Source organism: Narcine bancroftii, chromosome 3 (assembly GCF_036971445.1).
Source record: "Narcine bancroftii isolate sNarBan1 chromosome 3, sNarBan1.hap1, whole genome shotgun sequence".
Taxonomy (NCBI): Eukaryota; Metazoa; Chordata; class Chondrichthyes; order Torpediniformes; family Narcinidae; genus Narcine; species Narcine bancroftii.
The window spans coordinates 329,662,717-329,686,804 of NC_091471.1; the positions used below are offsets into that span (position 1 = coordinate 329,662,717).

At 48.2% G+C, this 24,088-nt stretch overlaps 1 protein-coding gene across 1 annotated transcript in view; it reads left to right on the forward strand.

The window, feature by feature from the left end:
- The first annotated feature begins 953 nt into the window (after positions 1-953).
- The window catches only part of LOC138759190 (IQ motif and SEC7 domain-containing protein 3-like), a 63,357-nt gene continuing 40,222 nt past the window's right edge, over positions 954-24,088 (forward strand). The window contains exon 1 of the mRNA XM_069929246.1: positions 954-1,338. Within this exon, the coding sequence (XP_069785347.1) occupies positions 1,058-1,338 (281 nt within the window). The 5' untranslated portion in view covers positions 954-1,057. The remainder of the gene's footprint in view (positions 1,339-24,088) is intronic.

The window sequence follows — 24,088 nt, forward strand, 5'->3', positions numbered from 1 at the left end:
GAGTTTATTCCCTGGAGCGTAGAAGACTGAGGGGAGATTTGATCGAGATGTTTAAAATTATGAGGGGGACAGACAGAATAAATGTAAGTCAGCTTTTTCCACTGAGGGTCAGTGAGATCCAAACCAGAGGACATGGACTAAGGGTGAAAGGGGAAAAGTTTAGGGGGAGTATCTTCACAGAGAACGGTGGGGGTGTGGAACGAGCTGAAGTGGTGAATGGAGGCTCAATTTTAATGTATAAGGAGAATTTGGACAGGTACATGGATGGGAGGGATATGGACTGGGTGGAGGTCAGTGGGACGAGGCATAAAAAATGGATTGGCTGTGGTGTGTTCGTTGGTGTTGATCCCCTCAGCCTCAATCGCATGCTTCCAGATCCCGGAGCATGCCTGGGCATCTGGGTGTTGGGGGTCGATCTCCAGGCTCCCGATCGTCAGATACCACTCCATGGTCTCTCTTTAAGATTTTACTGGAATAAACTGTGGTGCGCTTAGGTAGCAGCAAGCAAGTACAAAACTCAAAAGACTGTACAACAGGCTTTATTCCAGTAAAAGTCTGAACACCAGTTCAAGCCCTGATGGCTCCCGTGTGATTGGCTCAGGAGGGGCCGGCTCAGGTTGATATTCAGGTCGGCTGATTGACAGCCAACCAAGTGGAGTCAACCGCTTTATTGCTCTTCCTGCAGGTCCAGAGATCGCCCCCTGGCTGATGGTCATATCAACACATCTGGACAGACGAGAAGGGCCGAAGGGGCCTCTTTCTGTGCTGCAATATTCAACTTGCAGGCTGGGCTTGCCGGCACCCTGCTCATACGCGTGGCTGCGGTGGGCGGCTGGTACCCTGCGCATGTGTATGGTTGCGGAGGGCGGGCCGGCTCCCTGCCCATGCGCGGCTCGGCGGTCCGGCCGCGCCTGCGCGGAGCGGTCCGGGGGCGCGCGCCGTCGCCCGCCTTCTCGCAGCCGCCGGCAGCAATGGCGGAGCGCGGGCAGGGCTGCGCTGTCCGCCGGCAGGGGCTGAGGTGAAGGGCCCGGGGGCCGGGGGGGGGGGGCCCGGGGCCATGGAGGGGCAGCCCGACAGCCCGAGCAGGGCGGTGGAGTACCTGCTGGAGCTCAACAACATCATCGAGTCGCAGCAGAAGCTGCTCGAGCAGCAGCGGCGCCGCATCGACGAGCTGGAGCGGCAGCTGGAGCGGCTGGGCCGCGAGAACCGCAGCCTGAGGAGACGGGGCGGCGAGTCCGAGCGGCCGGCCGCGGCCCGCGCCCCTTCGCCGCCGGCCGGAGGTGGCCCGCTGCCCCCCGACGGCGCCAGCAGCCCCCCGGGCACGCCGCAGCGGAGCAGGTGGGGGGCGTGACGTGAGGGGGCGTGTGACATGGGGGCGTGGGAGTGTGACGAGGGGGGCACGGCAAGGGGGTGTGTGATGTAGGGGGTGCGTGAAACAAGGGGGGGGTGTGGCATGGGGGGTTTGATGTGGGGGTGTTGGACGTGGGGGTGTGACGTGAGGAGGGTGTGACGTGGGGGTCTTTGTCGTTGGGCCGTGACGTGGAGGGTGTGGATGTGGGGGGTGTGTGTGTGACGTGGGGTTGTATGATGTGGGTGGGGGTGACGAGGGAAGGTGTGGTAGGAGATGGGTGCCACCTTGATGGGGGTTGATTTCCTCCTTGGTTGAGGGGAGGTACCCCCTGACATAGTCGTTGGGTACATTTTTGGCAGGAAGATGGGTGGCCCTTGGTAGAGACGGTGTGTGGCCCTGAAGTAGAGGACCTGGGTACCCCCTTGGTATCAGGAGGTGGGAGTATGTCTGGGTTCCCTATTGGTAAATGGAAGGAGATGGTGCCATCTGTCGTGGAGTGGGGGAATGGGTATCCCCGACGTAGGAGGGAAATGGATTTCCCCTGACATGGGATACACTGGGTTCATATTTTGTTGTAAGAGAGGTGTTATAATATGTGGGAGTGACAATGTGAGGTCTGGCTCACTCCCTGTGGGATTGACAGGGTTAATATTGTGGAGGACTGTCATAGATAACGTGTGGAACGGAAGATGTGATGCTGACAAGGTTAACGTAAGGGAGACGGTATTAAACTGTGTTGGAATAATCTTGCGAGAGTTAGTTCCCCATTGTGTCGGAGTTACATGGTTAATATTGCGTGGAGGGTTGTTGTGGGAATGCTGGGGTTAATGTTGCTCTGTGGGGAAATGTGGCACTGACAAGGTTAACGTGAGGTAGACGGTGTTAAATTGTGTTGGAGCACTCGGGCAAGGATTAGTTTCCCATTATGATGGAGTTGCATGGTTAATATTGTGTGGGAGGGTTGTTGTGGGGGCTGGCTTGGTAGGTGTGAGACTGACAGATTTAATATTGTGCGGGAGGGAAGATGCGGGGCTGACAGGGTTAATATTTTGTGGATACAAAGGTGTGGTGCTGATAGGGTTAATGTATCGCTATGAAGGTATGGAGCTGACTGCTAATATTGTATGGGAGGAAAGATATGGGGCTGACAGGGTTAATATTGTGTTGATACAAATGTGTGGGGCTGATAGGGTTAATATTGTGTCGCTATGAAGGTGTGGAGTTGACTGCTAATATATGGGAGGAAAGATGTGGGGCTGACAGGATTAATATTGTGTCGATACAAAGGTATGGGGCTGATAGGGTTAATATTGTGTCGCTATGAAGGTATGGAGCTGACTGCTAATATATGGAAATGAAAATGTGGGGCTGATAGGGTTAATATTGTTTGAGAGATTTTATGAGGGCTGGTTTCCCCATTGGGTGGGAGCAATAGAATTAAAATTTTGCAGGAGTCATGATGAGAGAAACAAAGGGTTAAATGTGGGTTTGTTGGAATGTGGGGGAAAACAGCGTTATGTTGTATGGGATGTGGGAACAGAAGGGTTAAAAGGGTGTGGGAATTGTAGTTAAAGTTTCATGCGACTTGATTAAATTTGTTTGGGATGTGTGTGGCTTTGAAATCGCGGGAAGCACAAGATTAGACTTTCTATGGCTGGGGAATGCAATGAGGGGGTTAAATTTGCGTGGGAGGTGTGTGAGGACGGGTGTTAAAATTCTGTGGGAGTGATGGTGGGGTTGAAATTGTCAGAAAGGAGGCTGTGTGTGTTAAATATGAAGTGTGTGGAACCTAGGGTTAAAATGTGTGAGTTGATTTTGCATTCATAGTATGGATTTCATGTAGGAGTTGTAATTACCATTTTGTGGGAATTGCACAATGACGTTATGTGAAAAGTAATGGGTTAAAATAATGTGTCCTTGTTATGTATTGCGTGGGATGTGGTGGGTTAATGTGAGAGAAGAATCGAGTTTAAGTTCTTGGGCTTTAAAATTGGGTGGTGGTGAATGAGTTAAAATCCTGTACAGGGTTGTGTGGGTTGTGAGGGAAGGGTTTTCAGGGTAGAAGGCTTACACAGGGAGGCAGGAGCCACGCATTGCAGAGAGCAACGGAGGTTGGGGAGGGGGAATGGCTTAGTCAGGAAGGACAAGGTGCTGGCAGCACTGGCGGGCTTCCGGTGGTCTGACATTGCACATGGTTTCTTGTTGCTCGGCAGGATCAGCAGGCTTGTCCCTTGTGTGGGAAGTGCCTGAGCTCGTGGATAGGTGTGGGAAAATCGGGGAAATGTTATGCGAACGTGATTGGTACTGGCTATAAACGAAGGATAATAGGTGGGGGGTGTGCAAAGAAAATGTGGGAATGCTTCAAGTCACGTGGGAGTGCTGGGGTTAAAATTAGGTTTGAATTATTTACATGTGCAGCCTTCAAATTGGTTGTGCATCCTCCTGATTGAGCAGGAGTTGGGGTTGAACGTCCGTGGGGGTTGATAATTCACATGGGCAAGGGTTTGTATTAAACGGTATTGCAGGTCGGATGTTGGGTAATTAATACTCAGCATGAAGAAAATTTATATTGGCTAGCCAGAGTGGTTATTGTGGAGCAAAGGATTCACTGAATACTGGCTGGGGTTGGATGGGTTAAACCTCTGACAGGGAGGGTGTCAATTTTTTGTGCTCCTGTAAAGTGTGATCTCCCCCCACCCCCACCCCCCATGCCTCTCTACTCTATTACCCCAGAGATGTAATACAAATGAGTACCTCTTGCGTTGGCTCTGTATCCCATACATTTGTGGCTCCCGTGCCACTCCTCTTCCCCTCCTCTCCCTGTCTCCCCTCTCCTGCATTCCTCGCCTCCCTCTCTCTCTGTGCCCATCTCCCTCTACTCCCATTTCGAGGAGAGTGTGTGGGGGAAGGCCGGGGGTTAAGTGCACGCTTAGCGCAGCGATTCTCGTCCTCCAGATTGCAGCCTCTCGGTGACCTGAGATCAGGACCGCAGCATGCATTTCCTCAACTGCTGGGGAGGGAGGGGGTGGGGGAGAGGGAGAGAGAGAAGGGGAGGGAGAGGGAGAGAGAGAAGGGGAGGGAGAGGGAGTGGAGGACTGCAAAGGATTAACACTGCGGTTGCCTGTATAAACTGTTTGTGTACATAATTCTGGGTGTGTGGGGGGGTGCATATGCAACAACAGAGAGAGTGACCCCAGCAGAATTGTTCTTCACTGTTGCTGCACTCCTGATCATGATCTCTTGTACGCAAATGCTTTCTGTACCCGAAGCAGAAGCTGACACCCACAGAACCTCCCAGAGCTCGTATCAAGCACAGGGAACACTCTGAAATCAGCAAGAATGTTTATAATCAGCGAAGACTTCATCCAAATATAGGGGGGAGGTGGGGATGTATCACTGACTAAATCTCTCTGCTGCAACCAGCACCTACCTATGTGTACAAATGTATGCAGGAAAATTTGGGTATGTACGTGTGAGTCTTTGCACTGTACATCAGTGTGCATGCATGTGTCAGAGAGAATGTCAGAATCAGAATTTATTATCACAAATGTCACGAAATTTGTTGTTTGCAGCAGTATAATGGTGAAACCATTTATATAAACCACCTTACAAAATAAATAAAAATAATGCAAGAGAAAGGCCTTAGTAAGAATGAAGGGATCAGTGTACAGCGATGAGGTGCAGACGCTAATGGACTGGTGCAACAACCTGTGTCTGAACGTTAATAAAAGAGATAGTTGTGGACTTCAGGAGGGCTGGGGAGGGGACCACACTCCACTGACCATTGATGGCTTGACTGTTGAAGTCATCAAGAATATCAAGTTCCTTGGAATGCACTTGGCTGAGAATCTCACCTGGTCCCTCAACAACAGCACCATAGCCAAGAAAGCCCAGCAGCACCGCTACTTCCCGTGAAGGCTGAGGAAAGTTCATCTCCCACCCTCCATCCTCACTACATTCTACAGAGGATGTATTGAGTTCATCCTGTGCAACTGCATCACCACCTGTTTTGGAAGCTGTACCAACTCGGACCGCATGACCCTGCAGAGGAGAGTGAAGTCAGCGGAAAAGATCACTGGGGGCTCCCTTCCTCCCATGACAGACATCTACAACACTCGATGCAGGAGAAAGGCAATAAACATTGTGAAGGATTTCACACACCCCTCATGTAAACTGTTCTCCTTTCTGCCATTTGGAAGGTGATACTGTAGCTCTCAGGCCCTTGCATCCAGATTGGGCAAAAGTTTTTCCCCCCCCCCCCAAACCATCAGGCTCCTGAATTCCCAGAACATATGTGGTTGGTGCACTTTTACTGTATCTGTCTTAATATTTTAATATTTCAATGTGTTTAACTTCTTTTCTAACATATGTAAATCTGCTTTGTGGTCCACCGTGTGAGCAGAGTATGAATGACAAAGGTGACTTTGACAAAGTAAGGTAGTATTTGTGGTACATCATTCAGTCAGGAATCTGATGGCAGAGGGGAAGAAGCTGTCTTTGTGCCGCTGAGTGTTCTTCTTCAGGCTTCTGTGCTTCCTTCCCAATGGTAGCAGAGCAAAGAGGGAATGTCCTGGGTGATGGTGGGGTTCCTTGAGGATAGAGGCTGCTTTTTTAGATGTCCTCGATGGACTGAAGTTTGGTGCCTGTGACGGTGCAGGCCGAGTTAACAACTCTCTGAGTTTTTTTCTTGTCCTGAGCATTGGCACCTCTATACCAGACAGTGTGGTATATACCGGCCAGAATGATCTCCATGGTGCACCTGTAGAACTTTCAGAGAGTTGACGTACCAAATCTTCTCAAACTCCTCACAAAGTCGAGCCGCTGGTTAGCCTTCTTCGTGATTGCATTAATGTGGAGGCTCCAGGATAGATTGTTGGAGATGTTGACACACAGGAATTTGAAATTATTGACCCTCACCACTGTTGACCCCTTGATGAGAACTGGTTTGTGTTCTCCTGGTTTCCTCCTGAACTCCACAATCATCTTCTTGATTTTGCTCATGTTGAGTGCACGGTTGTTCTTGTGAACCACTCAACAAGCTGATCTATCTCCCTCCTGAACGCTTCTCCATTGCTGACTGTGATTCTGCCAACAACCATGGTGTCATCAGCAAATTTATAAACATTATTTGAATTGTGTCTGGACACATAATAGTCATAGGTTAAGAGTGAGTAAAGCAGTGGGTTAAGCATGCATCCTTGAGGTGTTGATCAAGAGTGAGGAGGAGGAGACATTTCCAATTTGTAATGACTATCGTCTTCCGATGAGGAAGTCAACGATCCAGTTGCAGAGTCGGGTATAGAGATCCAGGGTTTGGGCCTTGAGAATAATGGTGTTGATGGCTGAACTGCAGTGTATGAAGAGTATGTATGGATGTATGAGTTGTTGTTGTCTAGGCAATCCAGGGCTGAGTGAAAAGCCAGCGATATTACGTCTACTGTGGAGCGATTGTGACGGTAGGCAAATTGCAGCAGGTCAAGATCTTTGTTTTGGTACATGTTAATTCTGGCTATGACCAACCTCTCAAAGCATTTTATCTCAGTAGATGTGAGTGTAATTGGATGACAGTTTTTGAGTACGTTTATGTGCAAGGATCCAATTAACAAGCATCCCCCATCCAAAAACCCTGCTTGCTGAGTATTCTCCCCAGATACCCCACTCTACACAAGTCAAGTTTATTGTCATCTGATTGTTCAAGTATAATCCGAAGAAACAGTGTTTTCCAGTCCTAGGTGGAAAACACGCAGTCATAACACAAATACAGACAAACAATACATATGCAGGACAAGTATTCATCGATGCAAATAAATATTGTTTCATGATTATGAGAGTCTTGGAGGGTCAGTGTGAGCAGTTCCTTTGGTCGTTCAGTGTTCTCAGTGCTCGTGGGTAGGAGCTGTTCCTCGGCCAGCCTGGTAGTGCTGGCTCTGATCCTCCTGTATCTCTTCCCTGACGGGAGCAGCTGAATGACGCTGTGTGTGGGGTGGAAGGAGTCCTCAACGATTTTGCGTGCCCTCTTCAGAAAACGATCTTCGTAGATCGCGTCGACGGGGGTAGAGGGAGACTTCATTGATCCTCTCTGCCAATTTTATGGTCCTGTGGATTGACCTCTGATTTATTTCTCTACAGCAACCATACCACATTATGATGCAGGTGGCCAAAATGCTCTCAATAGAGCTCTTGTGGAAGGTTGACATGATGGTGGACGGGAGCCTTACCCGCTTCAGTCTTCTCAGGAAGTGCAATCACTGTTGCGTCTTCCTGACAAGTGAGGAAATGTTGAATGTCCACGATAGGTCACTAATTAAGTGAACTCGATGGAACTTGGTGCTCTGCACTCTCTCCATTACAGAGTGGTTGAAGTGTAGTGGAGGGTGGTCGTTCCTGGTCCTCCTGACATCCACAATCATCTCCTTCATCTTATCCACATTGAGACAGGTTGTTATTCTTGCACCACACCATGAGGTTTTCCACCTCTTCTCTATAGTTTTCCCCCACCTTCAAGTTCAGCCTACCCCTCCATCAATGGCCCCTCCAGGTTAAGAACCCCAGCTTGTTGGCTGGTTATCTCTGCTCCTCAACCAAATCTCTCCTGGCTCTCCCAGCTGTAGTGTGAGATCACAGGAAACACATTGCATGCTCCACAGAGTGTGCAAAGATGAGAAAACAGTGTCAAACACACAAAAATATTGGAAAAGGTGTTGGTGATTGAACCACCATTCAATGTGATCATTGCTGATCTCTCACCAGCACTGGTTTGTGATCTTTGCTTTAGACCCCTCTCTAATCCAATGGATAAATTGCCAAGGCAAACTTTAGCAGTGGGACTGTGAAATAATCTCTCAGGCATTCTTCCAAATCCATTCAATCTCTTTGAAGCAAATCTTCAATGATAGGCTAAAAAACTTTGGTGCATCATTAGGGATGTGTTTTGACAAATCACCTGCACGATATTGTGCAGAAGTTACTGCAGCAGGAGCATTTACTGCATTTGTGTCTCTTCTCCCTTCCTCACAGTCTCACTATACATAGTATCTACCATTTCATCATCATCTGACCTAGCACTACAGAGAGGAGGTGGAAAATCTCATGCTGTGGTGCAACAGTAACAACCCAAGACTCAGCGTGGACAAGATGAAGGAGATAATCGTAGATGTCAGGAGGACCAGGAACAACCACAATACATCAACAACTATGTAGTGGAGAGAGTGCAGAGCACCAAGTTCCTTGGATTTCACTTAACTAGTGACCTATTGTGGATACTCAACAACTTCTCACTTGTCAGGAAGGTGTAACAGCGATTGCACTTTCTGAGAAGACTGGAGCAGGCAAGGCTACCGGCCACCATCATGTCAACCTTCTGTAGGAGCTCTCTCCAGAGTGTCCTGGCCGCCTGCGTCCCAGTGCATTACAGTTGCTGCAGAAATGGATCGGAGGTCAATCCACAGGAACATAAGAGTGGCAGAGAGGATCACTGGAGTCTCCCTCCCCCTCCCATCAATGTGATCTACCAGGATTATTGTCTGAAGAGGCCGCGCAAAATCATTGAGGACCCCTTCCACCCCGCATCTTTCAGCTGCTCATGTCAGGGAAGAGATACAGGGGTATCAGAGCCAGTACCACCAGGCTGAGGAACAGCTTCTTCCCACAAGCACTGAGAACGTTGAACTACCAAGGGAACTGCTCACACTGACCCTCTGAGACTCTCTTATTCATGAAACAATATTTATTTGTATCGATGAATACTTGTCCTAAATATGTATTGTCTGTCTGTATGTGTGTTATGTCTGTGTGTTTTGCACTGAGGATTGGAGAACACTGTTTCGTCGGGTTGTACTTGTCCAATCGGATGATAAATAAACTTGGCTTGGATTTGGAGGAGGTAGTGGAGGTCCCTAATGAATACTTTGTTTCAGAATTAACCAGAAGAAAGGACCTTGGCAATTGTGAGGATGACTGAAAGTGGTCTGAAACTTTTGAGCATGTTGATATCAAGAAAAAGGATGTGTTTGAGCTTTTGAAAAGCATGAAGTTAGATAAGTGGCCAGGATCAGATAAGATTTACCCAAGGCTACTGCTGGAAGAGAGGGAGGAGATTGCTGAGCCACTGGTGATGATATTCACATCGTCACTGGGGTCAGGAAAAGTACTGAAGGATTGGAGGGTTGCAAATATTGATCCCCTGTTCAAGGAAGGGAGTGGAGATGACCCAGGAAATTATAGACCAACAAATCTTACTACAGCAGTGGGTAAGCTGATGGAGAAGATCCTGAGAGAGAGGATTTGCAAGCATTTAGAGAGGCATAATCTGATTAGAGATAGTCAACATGGCTTCATCTGAGGAAGGTAGTGATTGAATCCTTTGAGGATGTAACAAAGCACGTTAATGGATGTGGTGTATATGGATTTCACTAAGGCATTTGATAAGGTTCCCCTTGCAAGGCTCATTCAGAAAGTAAGGAGGTATAGGATCCAAGGAGGCCTTGGTGTGTGTTTACAGAATCAGCTTATCCACAGAAGGCAGAGGGTGGGTGTAGATGGTTCATATTCTGCATGGAGGTCAGTAACCAGTGGTGGTCTGCAAAGATCTATTCTGGGACCCCCTCCTCTTTGTGATTGAACCGGATGAGGAAGCAGAAGGGTGGATTAGTTTGTTTGCAGATGTCATGAAGGTTGGTGGTGGTGTGGATAGTCTGGAGGGTTGCCAGAGGTTACAGAGGCACAATGATAAGATGCAGAGCTGGCCTGAGAAGTGACAGATGGAATTTAACCAAGAAAAGTGTGGTGGTTAATTTAGGTCAGTCAAATTTGTAGTCAGAATACAATGTTTATGGGAGGCCCCTGAGCAATGTGGACAAACTGAGAGATGTTGGGGTCTATGTCCACAGGACATGCAAAACTGCTGCACAGGTTGATAGCGTTGTTCAGAAGGTGTATGGTGTGTTGGCCTTCATTAACCATGGGATCGAATTCAAAAGCCGTGAAGTAATGTTGCAGCTGAACAAGATCTTAATTAGGTATCAACTGAGAATATTGCGTTCATTTCTGGTCACCTCACCACAGGAAGGATGTGGATGCTGTAGAGAGGGTGCAGAGGAGATTTACAACGATGCTGACTTGATTGAAGAGAATGGTGTGTAAGGATAGGTTGAGCGAGCTTGGTCTTTTCTCCTTGGAGCGACAGAGGATGAGGGGTGATCTGATCGAGCTGTTCAAAATGATGAGGTATTAATCGTGTAAATGGCCAGAGGCTTTTTCCCCAGGGCTGAAATGGCTAACATCAGGGGGCATAGTTTTAAGATTTCAGATTTATTGTCAGAGTACATTCATGACATCACATGCAGCCCTGAGATTCTTTCTCTGCACGCGAGGCAGAATTTGCCAGGGTTCCTGATGTCGTGCTGAACCTCCGCAAACTCCTGAGGAAGTAGATGTGCTTTCTTCACGATCCTATTGGTGTGTTGGGTCCAGGAAAGATCCTCCAAGATGGTGACTCCCAAGAACTTGAATTTGCTCACCCTCTCCACCTCTGATCCCCCAATAATCACTGGATTGTACACCTCTGGATAAGTACAGGGAATTGTAAGAGGTAAGTTCTTCACACAGAGTGGTGGGTGCACGGAATGTGCTGTTGGCAATGGTGGTGGAGACAGGTACAATAGGGTCTCAAGAGGCCATTAGATAGGCACGTGAAACTGAAAAATGGAGGGTTATGCAGTAGGGAAACTCTAGGAGTTATTGGAGTAGGTTATTAGCATGGCACAACATTGTGGACTTGCTGTACATTTCTATGTTCTACCCTTGGACCCCCTGCTGTTTCTGTGGCCTGGGGGGCTGTGTGCTCCAGTTACACATGGAGACCCAGCTCCTGTTTGAATGGCTGAATGGGCTGCTCCAAGTTCTGATTACACTTCAGCTTCTGATCAACGGGCATGGTGTGGTCGGGGGGTGGGGGAATGAAAGTTGATCAGGCGATCTTGTCAGTGTCGTCTTGGGTCTGGCCAAGGTTGCCGTGCATAAACCCAGGCTGTGGGCCGTCAAGAGGTCTGTCCAAGCCAACTGCCTGCCCTTTTCCATCCATACATCTATGTGTTCCTCGAGTGGGATCATCTGTCTCTAGTAGCTCGCTGGAGGTCTGGGGCTGATGACCCTCACAGTGGCTAGACTGCATTTTGGACTGTAAGGATCACAAATTAATTTAGACATACCATACAGCACGGTAACAGGCTCTTCTGGCCCTGTGCTGGACAATTGACCTCCATCTCTCAGTACGTTTTGAAACTGGAAGAAACCCACGCAGACATAGGGAGGATGTACAAACTGCTTACACACAGTGCCAGATTCGAAACCCATTTCTGGTTGCTGTCTAATAATGTTATGAATATCACAAATATATACATGTGTTTAAATAAAAGATTAGAGAAGAAAATCAAAAGGTTGGACACAAAGTAAAACTGCCTCAAATCTGCCCCATCACACACTCTGAGGCCAGGGATTTAAAAAATATATTCCAAGGTCCGTATGAGGAAGAGCCAGGGTTCAGGTTCTCCTGCCATAGTACACAACGTAGTTAAAATTTATGTTAAAACCCCATGAACAGTTTAATTTTGTCAATGAATGAAGTGCTAATACCCCAATGTAATTAAATAGCATTGCTTGTTACGAGAACATTAATTTGAATATTCAGTCACTGGTTTATAATTATTTATGAATTGAGTATATGTTGAAATAAAGACAACTGGTTAGACACAGTAAAGAGTGCCCGCCACTATCTTGTTATACACTTCCAGGGCACATTAAATACAGTGTAAAGCTTTGCACTGTTCAAGGAATGCCCAAGAAATAGGTTAGACATGGATTGAGGCTCCCTTCACACCATCCCATCACATACTCATGGGGTCAGATTCAGAGTGAAGCTCCTGGGCTCAGACAAAGAGTGAAGCTCCCTCTTCAGTGAACCTTGACCAACTTCCAGGTTATTCATTGATTAAAATAATTAGAAAGGTGATGGGTTGCAGAAGGAACAGATTAATAGGGCAAATAGGCACAGGAAGTTCTCTTGTAGGAGCCGTTAACAAATTGCCTCAAGACATACCTCAGGATGAGTTATGTGTGCTGGCATTAACCCTCTGGCACTTCCCATCAGAGAGTCACCAGCTCAGTCCCTGCTGATTGTGTTGTAAGAATTTCCCTCATGGTCCAAAATGGAACGATGCCTTGTGATAATGTGGTTGGCGAGTTGATTTATTAGTGCTGTGTCACTGGACAGATCACTTTTTTCCCTCTTAAATTGAGATAAGATCCGTTATATTTCTTCCTGCATTGTGATTGGCCATATTATTTTCATTTTGCAATATAATTGGACAGATTATTGCTGTCTTATTGGGTAAATTATTTACTCCTTTTTCTATGATTTTGTGCTCGTCATTTTCTTCTTGTAAATAATTGCCCGGTTTTATTCCTGTAAAATTACTGTATTCTTTTCCTCTAGCAATGTGATTGGAAAGTTACTGCTTGATTGGTCAGATTATCTGGAGGGAATTTGTACGTCCTCCCCTATCTGCATAGGTTTTACTCTGGGTGCTTCAGTTTCCTCTGACCCTTCAAAATGTATGGGGTGTAATTGGGGTGCGTGGGCTCGTGGGCCGGAAGGGCCTGTTACCGTGCTATGTCATGTGATTGGGGAAGAATGATTTCTCTGCAGTGTGTGATGGTACAGATCATGGTTTGCAGGCAGCGTGATTGGACAGGTATTAAAGCTGCCAACTGTTTCAGAATCAGGATTTATTGTCATGAACAAGTCATGAAATTTGTTTTTTTGTGGCAGCATCACAATGCAAACATTCATATTATAACCATCTTACAATATAACAAAAAAATTTTTTTAATAGTGCACGAAAAGTAAGGCAGTGTCTTTGGTTTATTGATCATTCAGGAATCTGATGGAGGAGGGGAAGAAGCTGTCCCTGTGCTCCTGAGGGCTCGTCTTTAGGCTCCTGTATCTTTTCCCCAATGGTAGCAGAGTGAAGAGGGCATGGCCTGGGTGGCTGGGGGTCTTTGAGGATAGAGGCTGCTTTTTTAAGACACTGCCCCATGTTGATGCCCTCAATGGGTTAAAGTCTGGTGTCTGTGATGTCATAGGTTGAATTAACAACCCTCTGGAGTTTATTCTTGTCCTGAGAGTTGACGCCTCCATACCAGGCATTGATACAACCAGCCAGAATGCTCTCCACAGTACACTTGGAGAAGTTTTTGAGAGTTTTCAGTGATGTTCTGAATCTCCTCAGACACCTCACAAAGTGTAGCCACTGGTAAGTGTTCTTTGTGATTACATCAACTTTGAGGCTCCAGGACAGATCCTTGGAAATGTTGACACCCAGGAATTTAAAGTTCTTGACCTTCTCCACTACTGAGCCCTCGATGAGGACTGGGTCATGTTCCCCTGACTTCCACCTGAAGTCTACAATCATCTCCTTGGTTTTGATAACGTTGAGTGCAAGATTGCTGTCATTACACCACTCAACGACCTGATCTGTCTCCCTTCTGTACACTTCCTCATTGCTGTTTGTGATTCTGCCGACAACTATGGTGTTATTGGCAAATTTATAGATGACATTGGAATTGTGCCTGCCCACACAGTCAAGGGTGTATAAAGCAGTGGGCTAAGTATGCATCCTTGGGGTGTGCCTTAGCCAGAAATGCAGAGGAATTTTATAGGATGTTGCCCAGACTACAGGAACTGAATGACAAGGTAAGGTTAAATAGATTTGAACTTTATTCCCTGGAGCATAGAAGAACAAGGGGAGGTTTGATCAAGGCATTTAAAATTATGAGGGGGATAGACAGAGTAAATGTAGGTCGGCTTTTTCCATATAACCATTACAGCACAGAAACAGGCAAGTTCGGCTCTTTGAGCCCATGCCGATATTCTTCTCCCACCTAGTCCCAATGACTCAGCTATCCCATAACCTTCCACACCCCTCTCGTCCATATACCTATCCAACTTTTCCTTAAATATTAAAATAGAGTCCACATCTACCACTTTAGCTGGAAGTTTGAGACACAAACCAGAGGACATGGGTTAAGGGTGAAAGGGGAAAAGTTTAAGGGGAACATGAGGAGGAACTTCTTCATACAGAGAGTGATGAGAGTGTGGAACGAGCCAAGGTGGCGAATGCAGGCTCAATTTTAATACTGAAGCAGAATTTGAACAGGTACATGGATGGGAGAGGTATGCCGGGCTATGGACTGAGTGAAGATCAGTGGGAGTGGGCACAATAATAGTTCAGCACAGACTAGAGTAGCTGAAGGGCCTGTTTCTGTGCTGTATGTTCTATGGTTCTATGGAATTCCTTCAGCCAGAGGCTGGTAAATCTGTGGAATTTATTGCCACAGATAGTTGTGGAGACCAGGTCATTGGGTGTATTTAAGACAGAGGTTCTTGATTAGCCAGGTTGTGGGGAGAAGGCTGGGTAGTGGAGCTGAGTGGGGAAATGGATCAGCTCATGATTAAATTGTGGGGAGGACTCGATGGGCTGAATGGCCTATTTTGCTCCTATGTTTTATAGTATTATATCTGCAGGTTCCTGTTCAAAGTCCACAACATCCTGACTTGGAAATAAGTTAATCATTGTCTGTAACACTCTCCAGACACCTACACCCCACCCTGTCTCTGTAACCCATTCCAGTCCTCTACACCCCTTCCTGTCTCTGTAACTCCCTCAGGTCCTCCACACCCATCTCTATCTCTATAATCCCCTCTGGTCCCCTACACCCCTCCATGTCTCTGTAACCCCCTGCAATCCCTTACATCCCTCCCTGTTTTCTGTAACCCCCTGCAGTCCCCTACACCCCTCCCTGACTCTGTAACCCCCTCCAGTCCCCTACACCCCTCTCTGTCTCGGAACCCCCTCACCCCCACCCCCTGGCTTCTGCACATCTCTGTAATCCCTTCTGGCTGTCTACTTTTGTTCCCTGCACACACATCACCATCTCTACAACCTTACACCTTTGCCCCTTTGGCAGGTGTGGGAGTGTGGGCTTCAGGGGAGGAAAAGGGCTCACTCACATTCCTGAACTGACAGAGTCCAAGTGTTGGAGATGAAATGCCAGTTAATGAAGTAGACAAAGACGATGTGGCCAAACAATAATCATGGCTTTTATTAGCAGAAACTCATGGTACAATAATGAAAGACAATAGATGCATATACAGTTATATCCAAGGGGAGTCCTTAACAGTAGAGATAATGCACAGCCAATGTTAGTAAAGCAAGGCTCACCAGAGGGGGGGAGACAGGCACCTTGGTAGACTTTCACCACAGGAGATACTCACAGGGCGCTATTGGGAGGGAGTTCCAGTGACAAGAGGTGTAGGGGACCAGAGGGGGTTCCGAGACAGAGAGGGGTGTAGGGGACTGGAGGGGGTTACAGAGACAGGAAGGGGTATAGGGGACTTGAGGGGATTACAGAGACAGAGAGGGGTGTGGGGTCCAGAGGGGGTTACAGAGACAGGGAGGGTGCAGGGGAGCGGAGAGGTTACAGAGACAGCGAAAGGTTTACAGAGACAAGGATGGTGGTAGGGGAGGAAGGGGGTTAAAGAGTCAAGGGAGGTGTGTAGGGGAACGGAGGGGATTACAGAGACAGGGAGCAGTGTAGGGGACCGGAGGGGGTTAGAGAGGGGTGTAGGGACTGGAGGGTGTTAGAGAGGGATTTAGGGACTGGAAGGGGTTATAGAGAAGGGGTCTTCTCAGGATGTGGACTGAGCAAGGGCCATGGAGGGATTTGAAAACTAGGGTGAGAATTTTAAGACAGGTGCTGCTGAGGGAGTGAGGGAGAAGCAGAGGCTTGGAGCAGGTTGATTTTAAGGAGTGCTGGTGACATTGTTGGGCACAGAGGCTGGAGGAGCAACATTGGTCTCTCCCCCTCCACTGCTTTAGCTGGCCATTCACTGCACGCTCTCCAAACACAGCAACTAAAAATATGCAATGGGTTCAGAGAGATGTGTCAGCAACACTGTGTCTCCAGGTGTGAAGGCTTTCCTGTAGCTCTGCAGCACTTTCCTTCCAAAATAGACCTTCTCCCATCCGCCCACCGCCCCCCCCCACCACATCGATTGAATGTGTTGTCTCCTGCAGTCCCTGCTGTTCCCACACACTCTATAAAAACTTCGTCACATGACAGCATCTGGCTGCTTATGCAGTGTGTGTGAGCCATTGTGCTTGTATGTGTGAGCTAGTGCATGTGTGTATGTATATTTATATATATATATAGTTTGTGTGTGAATGAATAGACATACACACATATACAAATAGACACAAGCACATACACACTCACATATATACACAGCCACACACAAGCATACAGACGCAGACATGCATACATACACTAACACGCACGCACACACACAGACACGTGCGTGTGCACACACAAACACTCACGTATATACACATAGACAGACAACACTCACACACACACACACACACACACACACAAACTCTGGGTATCTCACACCTATGGGGATTGGTAGATGTCAGATAAGTGAATTTTCCAGTTGCTTAAGATTGTGTGTTGCTGGTTGCTTGAATTCCAGAAAACGGGTTTTACTCTGTGTGTGTGTGAGTGTGTACATGATTTAAATGGGCAGTAAGTATCTCTGACCTTCCCCTCTATTCCTCCACCCACACTTGCATCTCCCTTTCCTCAATCTCCTCTTTCCCTTACCCACAAACTCCCCCCAATTATCCCCCTCCTTCCCTCAGCCTCATCCTTTCTCTCCCCCTTTCCCTCACTCGCTCTCTTCCTCCAATGCCACTGCTCTTTCTCTCCCATGCCCACATACCCTGTCTGACTTGCCACATCTCGCTCTCCTCCATCCCCTGTCCACCACCGTGCCAAAGCCCGAACACCTCTGTCTGTCCACCACCGTGCCAAAGCCCGAACACCTCTCTCTGTCTCTGTAACCCCCTCGAGACCGCTATACTCCTCCCTGTCTGTAGTCCCCTCCGGTTCCCTACACTCCTCCCTGTCTCTGTAACCCCCTCCGGGTCCCCACACCTCTCTCTGTCTCTGTAACCCCCTCTTTGGTGTCAGTCTGCCCGCCCTATCATCTGGAATAGTGGTCGCCTCAGCCTGAGGTATTCAATTCAACTCTAGCAACCTCCACGAAGCCCTCCACCCTGCAACACAAGCCCACAAAACTGGGGATCTGTCCATGTGTACCCAGCTGTTGCTCTGTTAGGAAATCGTAGGCTCTAGTTCACACAGCAGGGTCCCACAGATGTCCTTGGATCAAGGACGGGTGTGAAAGACAATATCAGCTGCAATGCTGAGCTCCCTCCACACCACCACTTTCTCTCAGCATGTCCCTCCCACACCCTTGGCATACCTTGCCTTATGCTCCCTCAGAAAGGGCTTCCTCAGCACCACCCACCGGTGAGGCAGGTCGTGTGGCAGTGGTAGTGGTTAATGATAGAAATATTTAGTTACAAGTGCGACGAGCTGGAAGGGCCATTCTATTAAGGGCAGCAAGGCAGCCAAGTGCCACTGCATGAGACACTAATTAGCCTCAGTAGCAGGCTGTCCCCCTGTGGGATCAGTGGCAAAGTCTCACACCCTCGTCGAGAGATTCAGCAGCACCAGAAACACTGTCTGAACGAAGATCTATAAGAACTGTCCCCCAGACAGGAATTGGGGCAGAGAGGATGGGTCTGAGCAGCTCCACCAAGTAGGAGAGGGGTGGGAGAGATTTCGGGTAAAGATCGCTGGCTCAACCATGAGCAGCTGAAGGGAAGGCTGCCAGTGATGGAGCTCAGATTCCAGGGTACAAGAAAGAGCCCGAAACAGGAGAAGCACAGAGAAGAATAAAGGTCAGAAGATGTTGCAGAGTCAGGAGGGAGTGGAGGAGTTTACAAGGATCGTGAGGGGTTCGGGGGCCATAGATGGGAGGAGTGGAGAGGCTGGAGGGGTTGGGGTGGGGTTACAGACAGAGAGAAGGGAGGGCTGGATGATGTTGCAAAGATGAGTGTGTAGTGTGTGGGGTGGGGGGGGGGTTGCAGAGATGGGAGGTGGTAGGGGACCAGAGGGGGTTTACAGAGTCAGGGAGGGGTGTAGGGAACCGGAGGGGACTACAGACAGGGAGCAGTATAGGGCTCTGGAGGGGGTTACAGAGACAGAGAGAGGTGTGGGGACCCGGAGGGGGTTACAGAGACAGGGAGGGGTGTAGGGAACCGGAGGGAATTACAGACAGGGAGGAGTATAGTGGTCTGGAGGGGGTTACAGAGACAGAGAGAGGTGTGGGGACCCGGAGGGGGTTACAGAGACAGGGAGGAGTGTAGGGAACCGGAGGGGACTACAGACAGGGAGGAGTATAGCGGTCTCGAGGGGGTTACAGAGACAGAGAGAGGTGTGGGGACCCGGAGGGGGTTACAGAGACAGGGAGGGGTGTAGGGAACCAGAGGGAATTACAGACAGGGAGGAGTATAGGGGTCTGGAGGGGGTTACAGAGACAGAGAGGTGTGGAGACCCAGAGGGGGTTACAGAGACAGGGAGGGGTGTAGGGAACTGGAGAAGGTTACAGAGACAGGGAGCGGAGGGTGGTGAGTTGCAGAGGTGTTCGGGCTGGAGATTTCAGAGATAGGACTATAGGGTTAACAAATATGGAGAGAGACGCGATCTTCCAGAGAAAATCCCAGTCTTCATGCTGGGACAAGCCAGGATGATCTCCTGGCACTGGACCTGTCACCAAAGCCAGATATTGATCTGCTCCACCTTTCAGTGACTGTTGTGAAGCTTCTTCTCTCCTGGAATGGACCAGCCGATTTCAGCACAGGCCTGCTGCCTGAAGTGGGTATGGGAGGGAACTGTTTCTCTGTTCCGTGTGCCAGCACCCGGGCGCTTTGGCAAATTCAACACCATAGCCAGTTGACTGGCCCATCTGTCCCTGTGTCCTTATTATGAGGTAGGAGTTTTGCAAAGGGTATCCGTCTCCTGACATAACAGAATTCTGTTTTCCGATTTCAGATTTATTGTCAGTGTACACACATTCAACCCTGAGGTTCCTTTTTCTGTGGGCAAGGCAGAATTACCACTTATTGGTAGTGAAAACATAGGGATGTAGGAATTGGAGAGGCAAATGTGCACATGTAAACAAATAAATATCTGTGAACAAACTGACTATACAATACGGAGAGAAAAAAAATCAATGAAGTGCACAAATAAGAGTTCTTAAATGAGTCCCTGATTGAGTTTGTTGTTGAGGAGTCTGATGGTGGAGGGGTACCAGCTGTCCCTGAATCTGATGGTGCAAGTCCTGTGGCACCCATACTCTTTCCTGTTGGCAGCAGCAAGAACAGAATGTTTGTTGGGTGGTGTGGATCCTTGATGATCGCTGCTGTTCTCCATCGGCAGCGTTCCCCGTAGATCTTCTCAGTAGCGGGGAGAGTTTTACCTGTGATGTCCTGGGCTGTGTCCGCTACCTTTTGCAGGGCTTTACGCTCAGGGGTATTGGTGTCCCCATACTGGACCGTGATGCATCTGGTCACCCCATCTCTAAAGAAATTTGCCAGAGTTTCCAGTGTCGTACTAAACCTTCACAAACTCCTGAGGAAGTAGATGCACTGACGTGCTTTCTTCATGATGGCATTAATGTATGGGGTCCAGGAAAGATCCTCCAAGATAGTGACTCCCAAGAACTTAAATTTGCTCACTCTCTCCACCTCTGATCCCCCAATGATCACTGGATCGTGCACCATTGGTGTTGGTGTTGGTGACATTGAGTCCAAGATTGTTGTTGGTTGACCATTTGGCCAAGTTTTCAATCTCCCTTTTTATTACTCTCTATGACTCAATCTTCTGCCTGACCTTTTTTCCCCTCGTCTCTCTCCCTTTGGCTCCTCCCAATCAATTGACTTTGGCCATTATTCTTCATCCCTCGGTGGTTCACCAATCCCCCAAAGAACATTACAGCACAGAAACAGGCCTTTCAGCCTTCCCATCCATGTACCTGTCCAAATTCTTCTTAAACGTTAAAATTGAGGCTGCATTCAACATGTCAGATGGCAGCTCGTTCCACTCTCCCACCACTTTAAGTGAAGAAGTTCCCCCTAAACTTTTCACCTTTAACCCATGTCCTCTGGTTTGTATCTCTCTTTCCCTCAGTTGAAAAAGCCAACCTACATTTACTCTGTCTATCTCCCTCATAATTTTAAATACCTCGATCAAATCTCCCCTCATTCTTCTCTGCTCCAGGAAATAAACTAGCCTGTTTAACCTTTCCCTGTAACTCAGTTTCTGAAGTCCGGGCAACATCCTAGTAAATCTACTCTGCACTCTTTCTATCTTACTCCAAATTTGGCCCCACCACTGTCTCATACTTTACCATCACATCCCAGCTCCTGTACTCAATACTTTGCCAAAAGCCTTCTTTACAACTTTATCCACCTGTGATGCCACTTTCAGGGAATTATGTCTGTATTCCCAGATCCCTCTGTTATACTGCACTCCTCAGTACCCAACCGTTTACTGTGTGTGTCCTTTCTTGGTTTGTCCTTCCAAAATGCAACACCTCACCCTTGTCTGCATTAAATTATTTTTATCTTTGCTATATAAAGTTTACTGTGTGACCTGCTGAGTTTCTCCAGCATTGTGGTGAGGACTGGAGAATGCTGTTTTGCCAGATTGCACTTGTGCAATCGGATGATAATAAACAACCCTGTCTACCTGTGATGCCACATTCAGGGAATTATGTATCTGTGTTCTCAGATCTCCCATCGGATCCTGTCCAACTCCACCCACCTTGCCCACATTACACTAGGTATTTCCCTTCTGCATGGTTTCTGGCTCATAACTTTGTCTCCCCGATACGGCTCGAGCTGGCAAGTTCCTCCAGCAAATTGTTGTTCCAGATTCCAGCATCTGCAGTCTTATGTTGGTAAATGGTGCAGAGGGTACGGAGAACCTGCAGGGAGATATAGATAGGTTCAGTGGGTGGGTAGGGGTCTGGCAAATGGAGCACAATGTTGGTAAATGTGAAGGTGGGAAGGAAAAATGGAAGATCAGAATATTATTTAAATGGCAAGTGATTGCAGCCTGCTGCTGTGCAGAAGGACTTGGGAGTGCTTGTGCATGAATCACAAAATGTTGGTTTGCAGGTGCAGCAGGCTGTTGAGAAGGAAAATGGATTGTGGACCATTGCTGGAGGGATTGAATTTAGGAGCAGGGAGGTTCTACTGTAACTGTAAAAGGTCCTGTTGAAACCACATCTGGAGTAATGCATGCAGTTCTGGTCTCCTTACATGAGGACAGATGTACTGGCTTTGGAGGTGGTGCGTGAATATGTGAGTCTCGGAGGGTCAGTGTGAGCAGTCCCTTTGGTTGTTCAGCGTTCTCACTGCCCATGGGGAGAAGCTGTTCCTCAGCCTGGTGGTGCTGGCTCTGATACTCTTTACCTCTTTCCTGACGGGAGCAGCTGAACGATGCTGTGTGCAGGGTGGAAGGGGTCCTCAATGATTTTGCCCACCCTCTTCAGACAACGATCCCGGTAGATTACATCGAGGTGGGGGAGAGGGAGAATCCAGTTATCCTCTCTGCCGCTCTTTTGATACTGTGGATTGACCTCTCATCCATTTCTCTGCAGCAACCGTACCGCACTGTGATGAAGCTGGTCAGGACGCTCTTAATAGAGCTCCTGTAGAAAGTTGGCATGATGGCGGCTGGTAGCCTTGATTCCCATATCTTCAGTTTTGAGTCCATTTGTATCTCTTCATCAGGATGCCCCTCAGCCTCCTCCACTCCATAAAGCAAACCCAGCCTATGAATCTCTCCTCTAAAATATCCTAGCCAATATGCAGGTGAATTTCCTCAGTATCCTCTCAAATGCAGTCACGACCTTGGAGCCAGGCACTGGTTGGGGGGGCGGGGTGGGGGGGGGGGGGGTGGAGGTGTCAGGTTTTCTCAGTGAGTGGAATGAGCTGACAGGAATAAAAACAAGAGAATGATGGAAACGCTCAGTGTGGTCAGGCAGTAGCTGTGGCGAGAGATACAGTGATCATCTCACATCGAAGACCCTAAAACTAACAGAAACGCTGTTGTTTGTTGCAAAGGCAATTAATGTTGGGAGGTTATACATTTTCTATATTTTCCCATACTTCTTTCTTCCCTTCTCTCTCTCTGCCTCTCCCCTTTCCCTGCTTACCCCTCTCAATCCCCACTTGTCCTTCCTCTTTCAACAATGACTTCCAAAACAAAAGCAGAACCTTCCTGCTAATTTATTTGCAATAAACAATAATGCATGATCCCTGTTTCCTCTTCATTCGCTCTCTCTTGTTTTCTCTCTCGTTCTCTCTCCTCTCATGCTCTTATTTTTTCTCCTCTTTTTCTCTTGTTCTCCCTTATTTTCTCTTTCTCTCTCAATCTCACCCTCAATCCCTCTCTCACCCTCTCACTCCTTCCCTCTCCCTCCATCTCGCTTTCTCTCTCCACTCTCCCTCCCTCTCTTTGTCCCTCCCTCTGTCTTCCTCTCTCTCTGTCCTTCCCTCTCTCTCTGCCCCTCCCTCTGCCCCCCCCTCTCTCTCTCTCTCTCTCTCTCACATTTGTTGTTGCAGCTTAGTTGTTAGCACTGAGTCAGAGAGCTGGTTTTGAAACCCACCGCAGGAAGTCCAGCTCTCTCTCCTCTAAAACCTCGACACTGCGCTGTGAAAATGAAGCTAAGTGGTGGGGCCAGCATGAGGGAGCACTGCTCTGTGTGAGGGGCGGTGCGGAGGAAAATTGCATTTCTGGGAAACACTAAGACATTAATCCACCGCTCTGCACTCCTCATGAGTTCTGAAACTTTGGTCATGTTTATCCATTGATTCCTGAGCTCAGTTTTACAGAAATATCCTGACCCAGGTCACGAAACCTGGGATCATGCTGTGCACAGACTGGCACTCCCAGCAGCAGAAGAGAGATTTCTTGGATCAGTCCTACTATGGGGGGGGGGGGGGGGGGGGGGAGTGTAGACTCTGCCTTCTGTCTCTTCCCTTCACCCTCCCTCAGAGAACCAGCTCAGCCCTCGACCACCCCAAAGGGGTGCTCAGGAGGGCTGTTGTAGGTTGTCTCTTTCATCAATTTCCCTCCACAGAAGAGGACACGGTGCAATCCTGCCTGATAGGCTATGTCAGGCCTATTCTCATTACAGGAGCTTCACATGCTCAATCCTCAACTGTGCTGCCAGCTGTCAAATCTGGCAGAGAGAGAGAAAGAGGGAAGGGGAGGGAGAGACATAGATCATAGAACACTACAGCACAGGACAGGCCCTTTGGCCCTTGATGTTGTGCCGACCGATATATTCCAAAAAAAGTACTGAACCCTCCCTACCCTCTATTTTTCTTCCATTCTTGTGCTCAGAGTCTCTTAAATTCCTGCAATGTTCCAGCCTCCACCACCACCCCAGGCAAGGCATTCCAGCACCCACAACTATCTATGTAAAAAAAACTTACCCTTGACGTCTCCCCTAAACTTCTCTCCCTTCTCTTTGTACAGATGTCCTCTGGTGTTTGCTACTTCTGCCCTGGGAAACAGGCGCTGGCTATCCACCTTATCTATGCCTCTTTTGGACCTCTATTAAGTCTTCTTCTCATCCTTTTTCACTCCAGAGAGTAAAGTCCCAGCTCTGCTAATCTTACCTCACAAGACTTATCCAGGCAACATCCTGGTAAATCTCCTCTGCACCCTCTTCATAGCTTCCACATCCTTCCTATA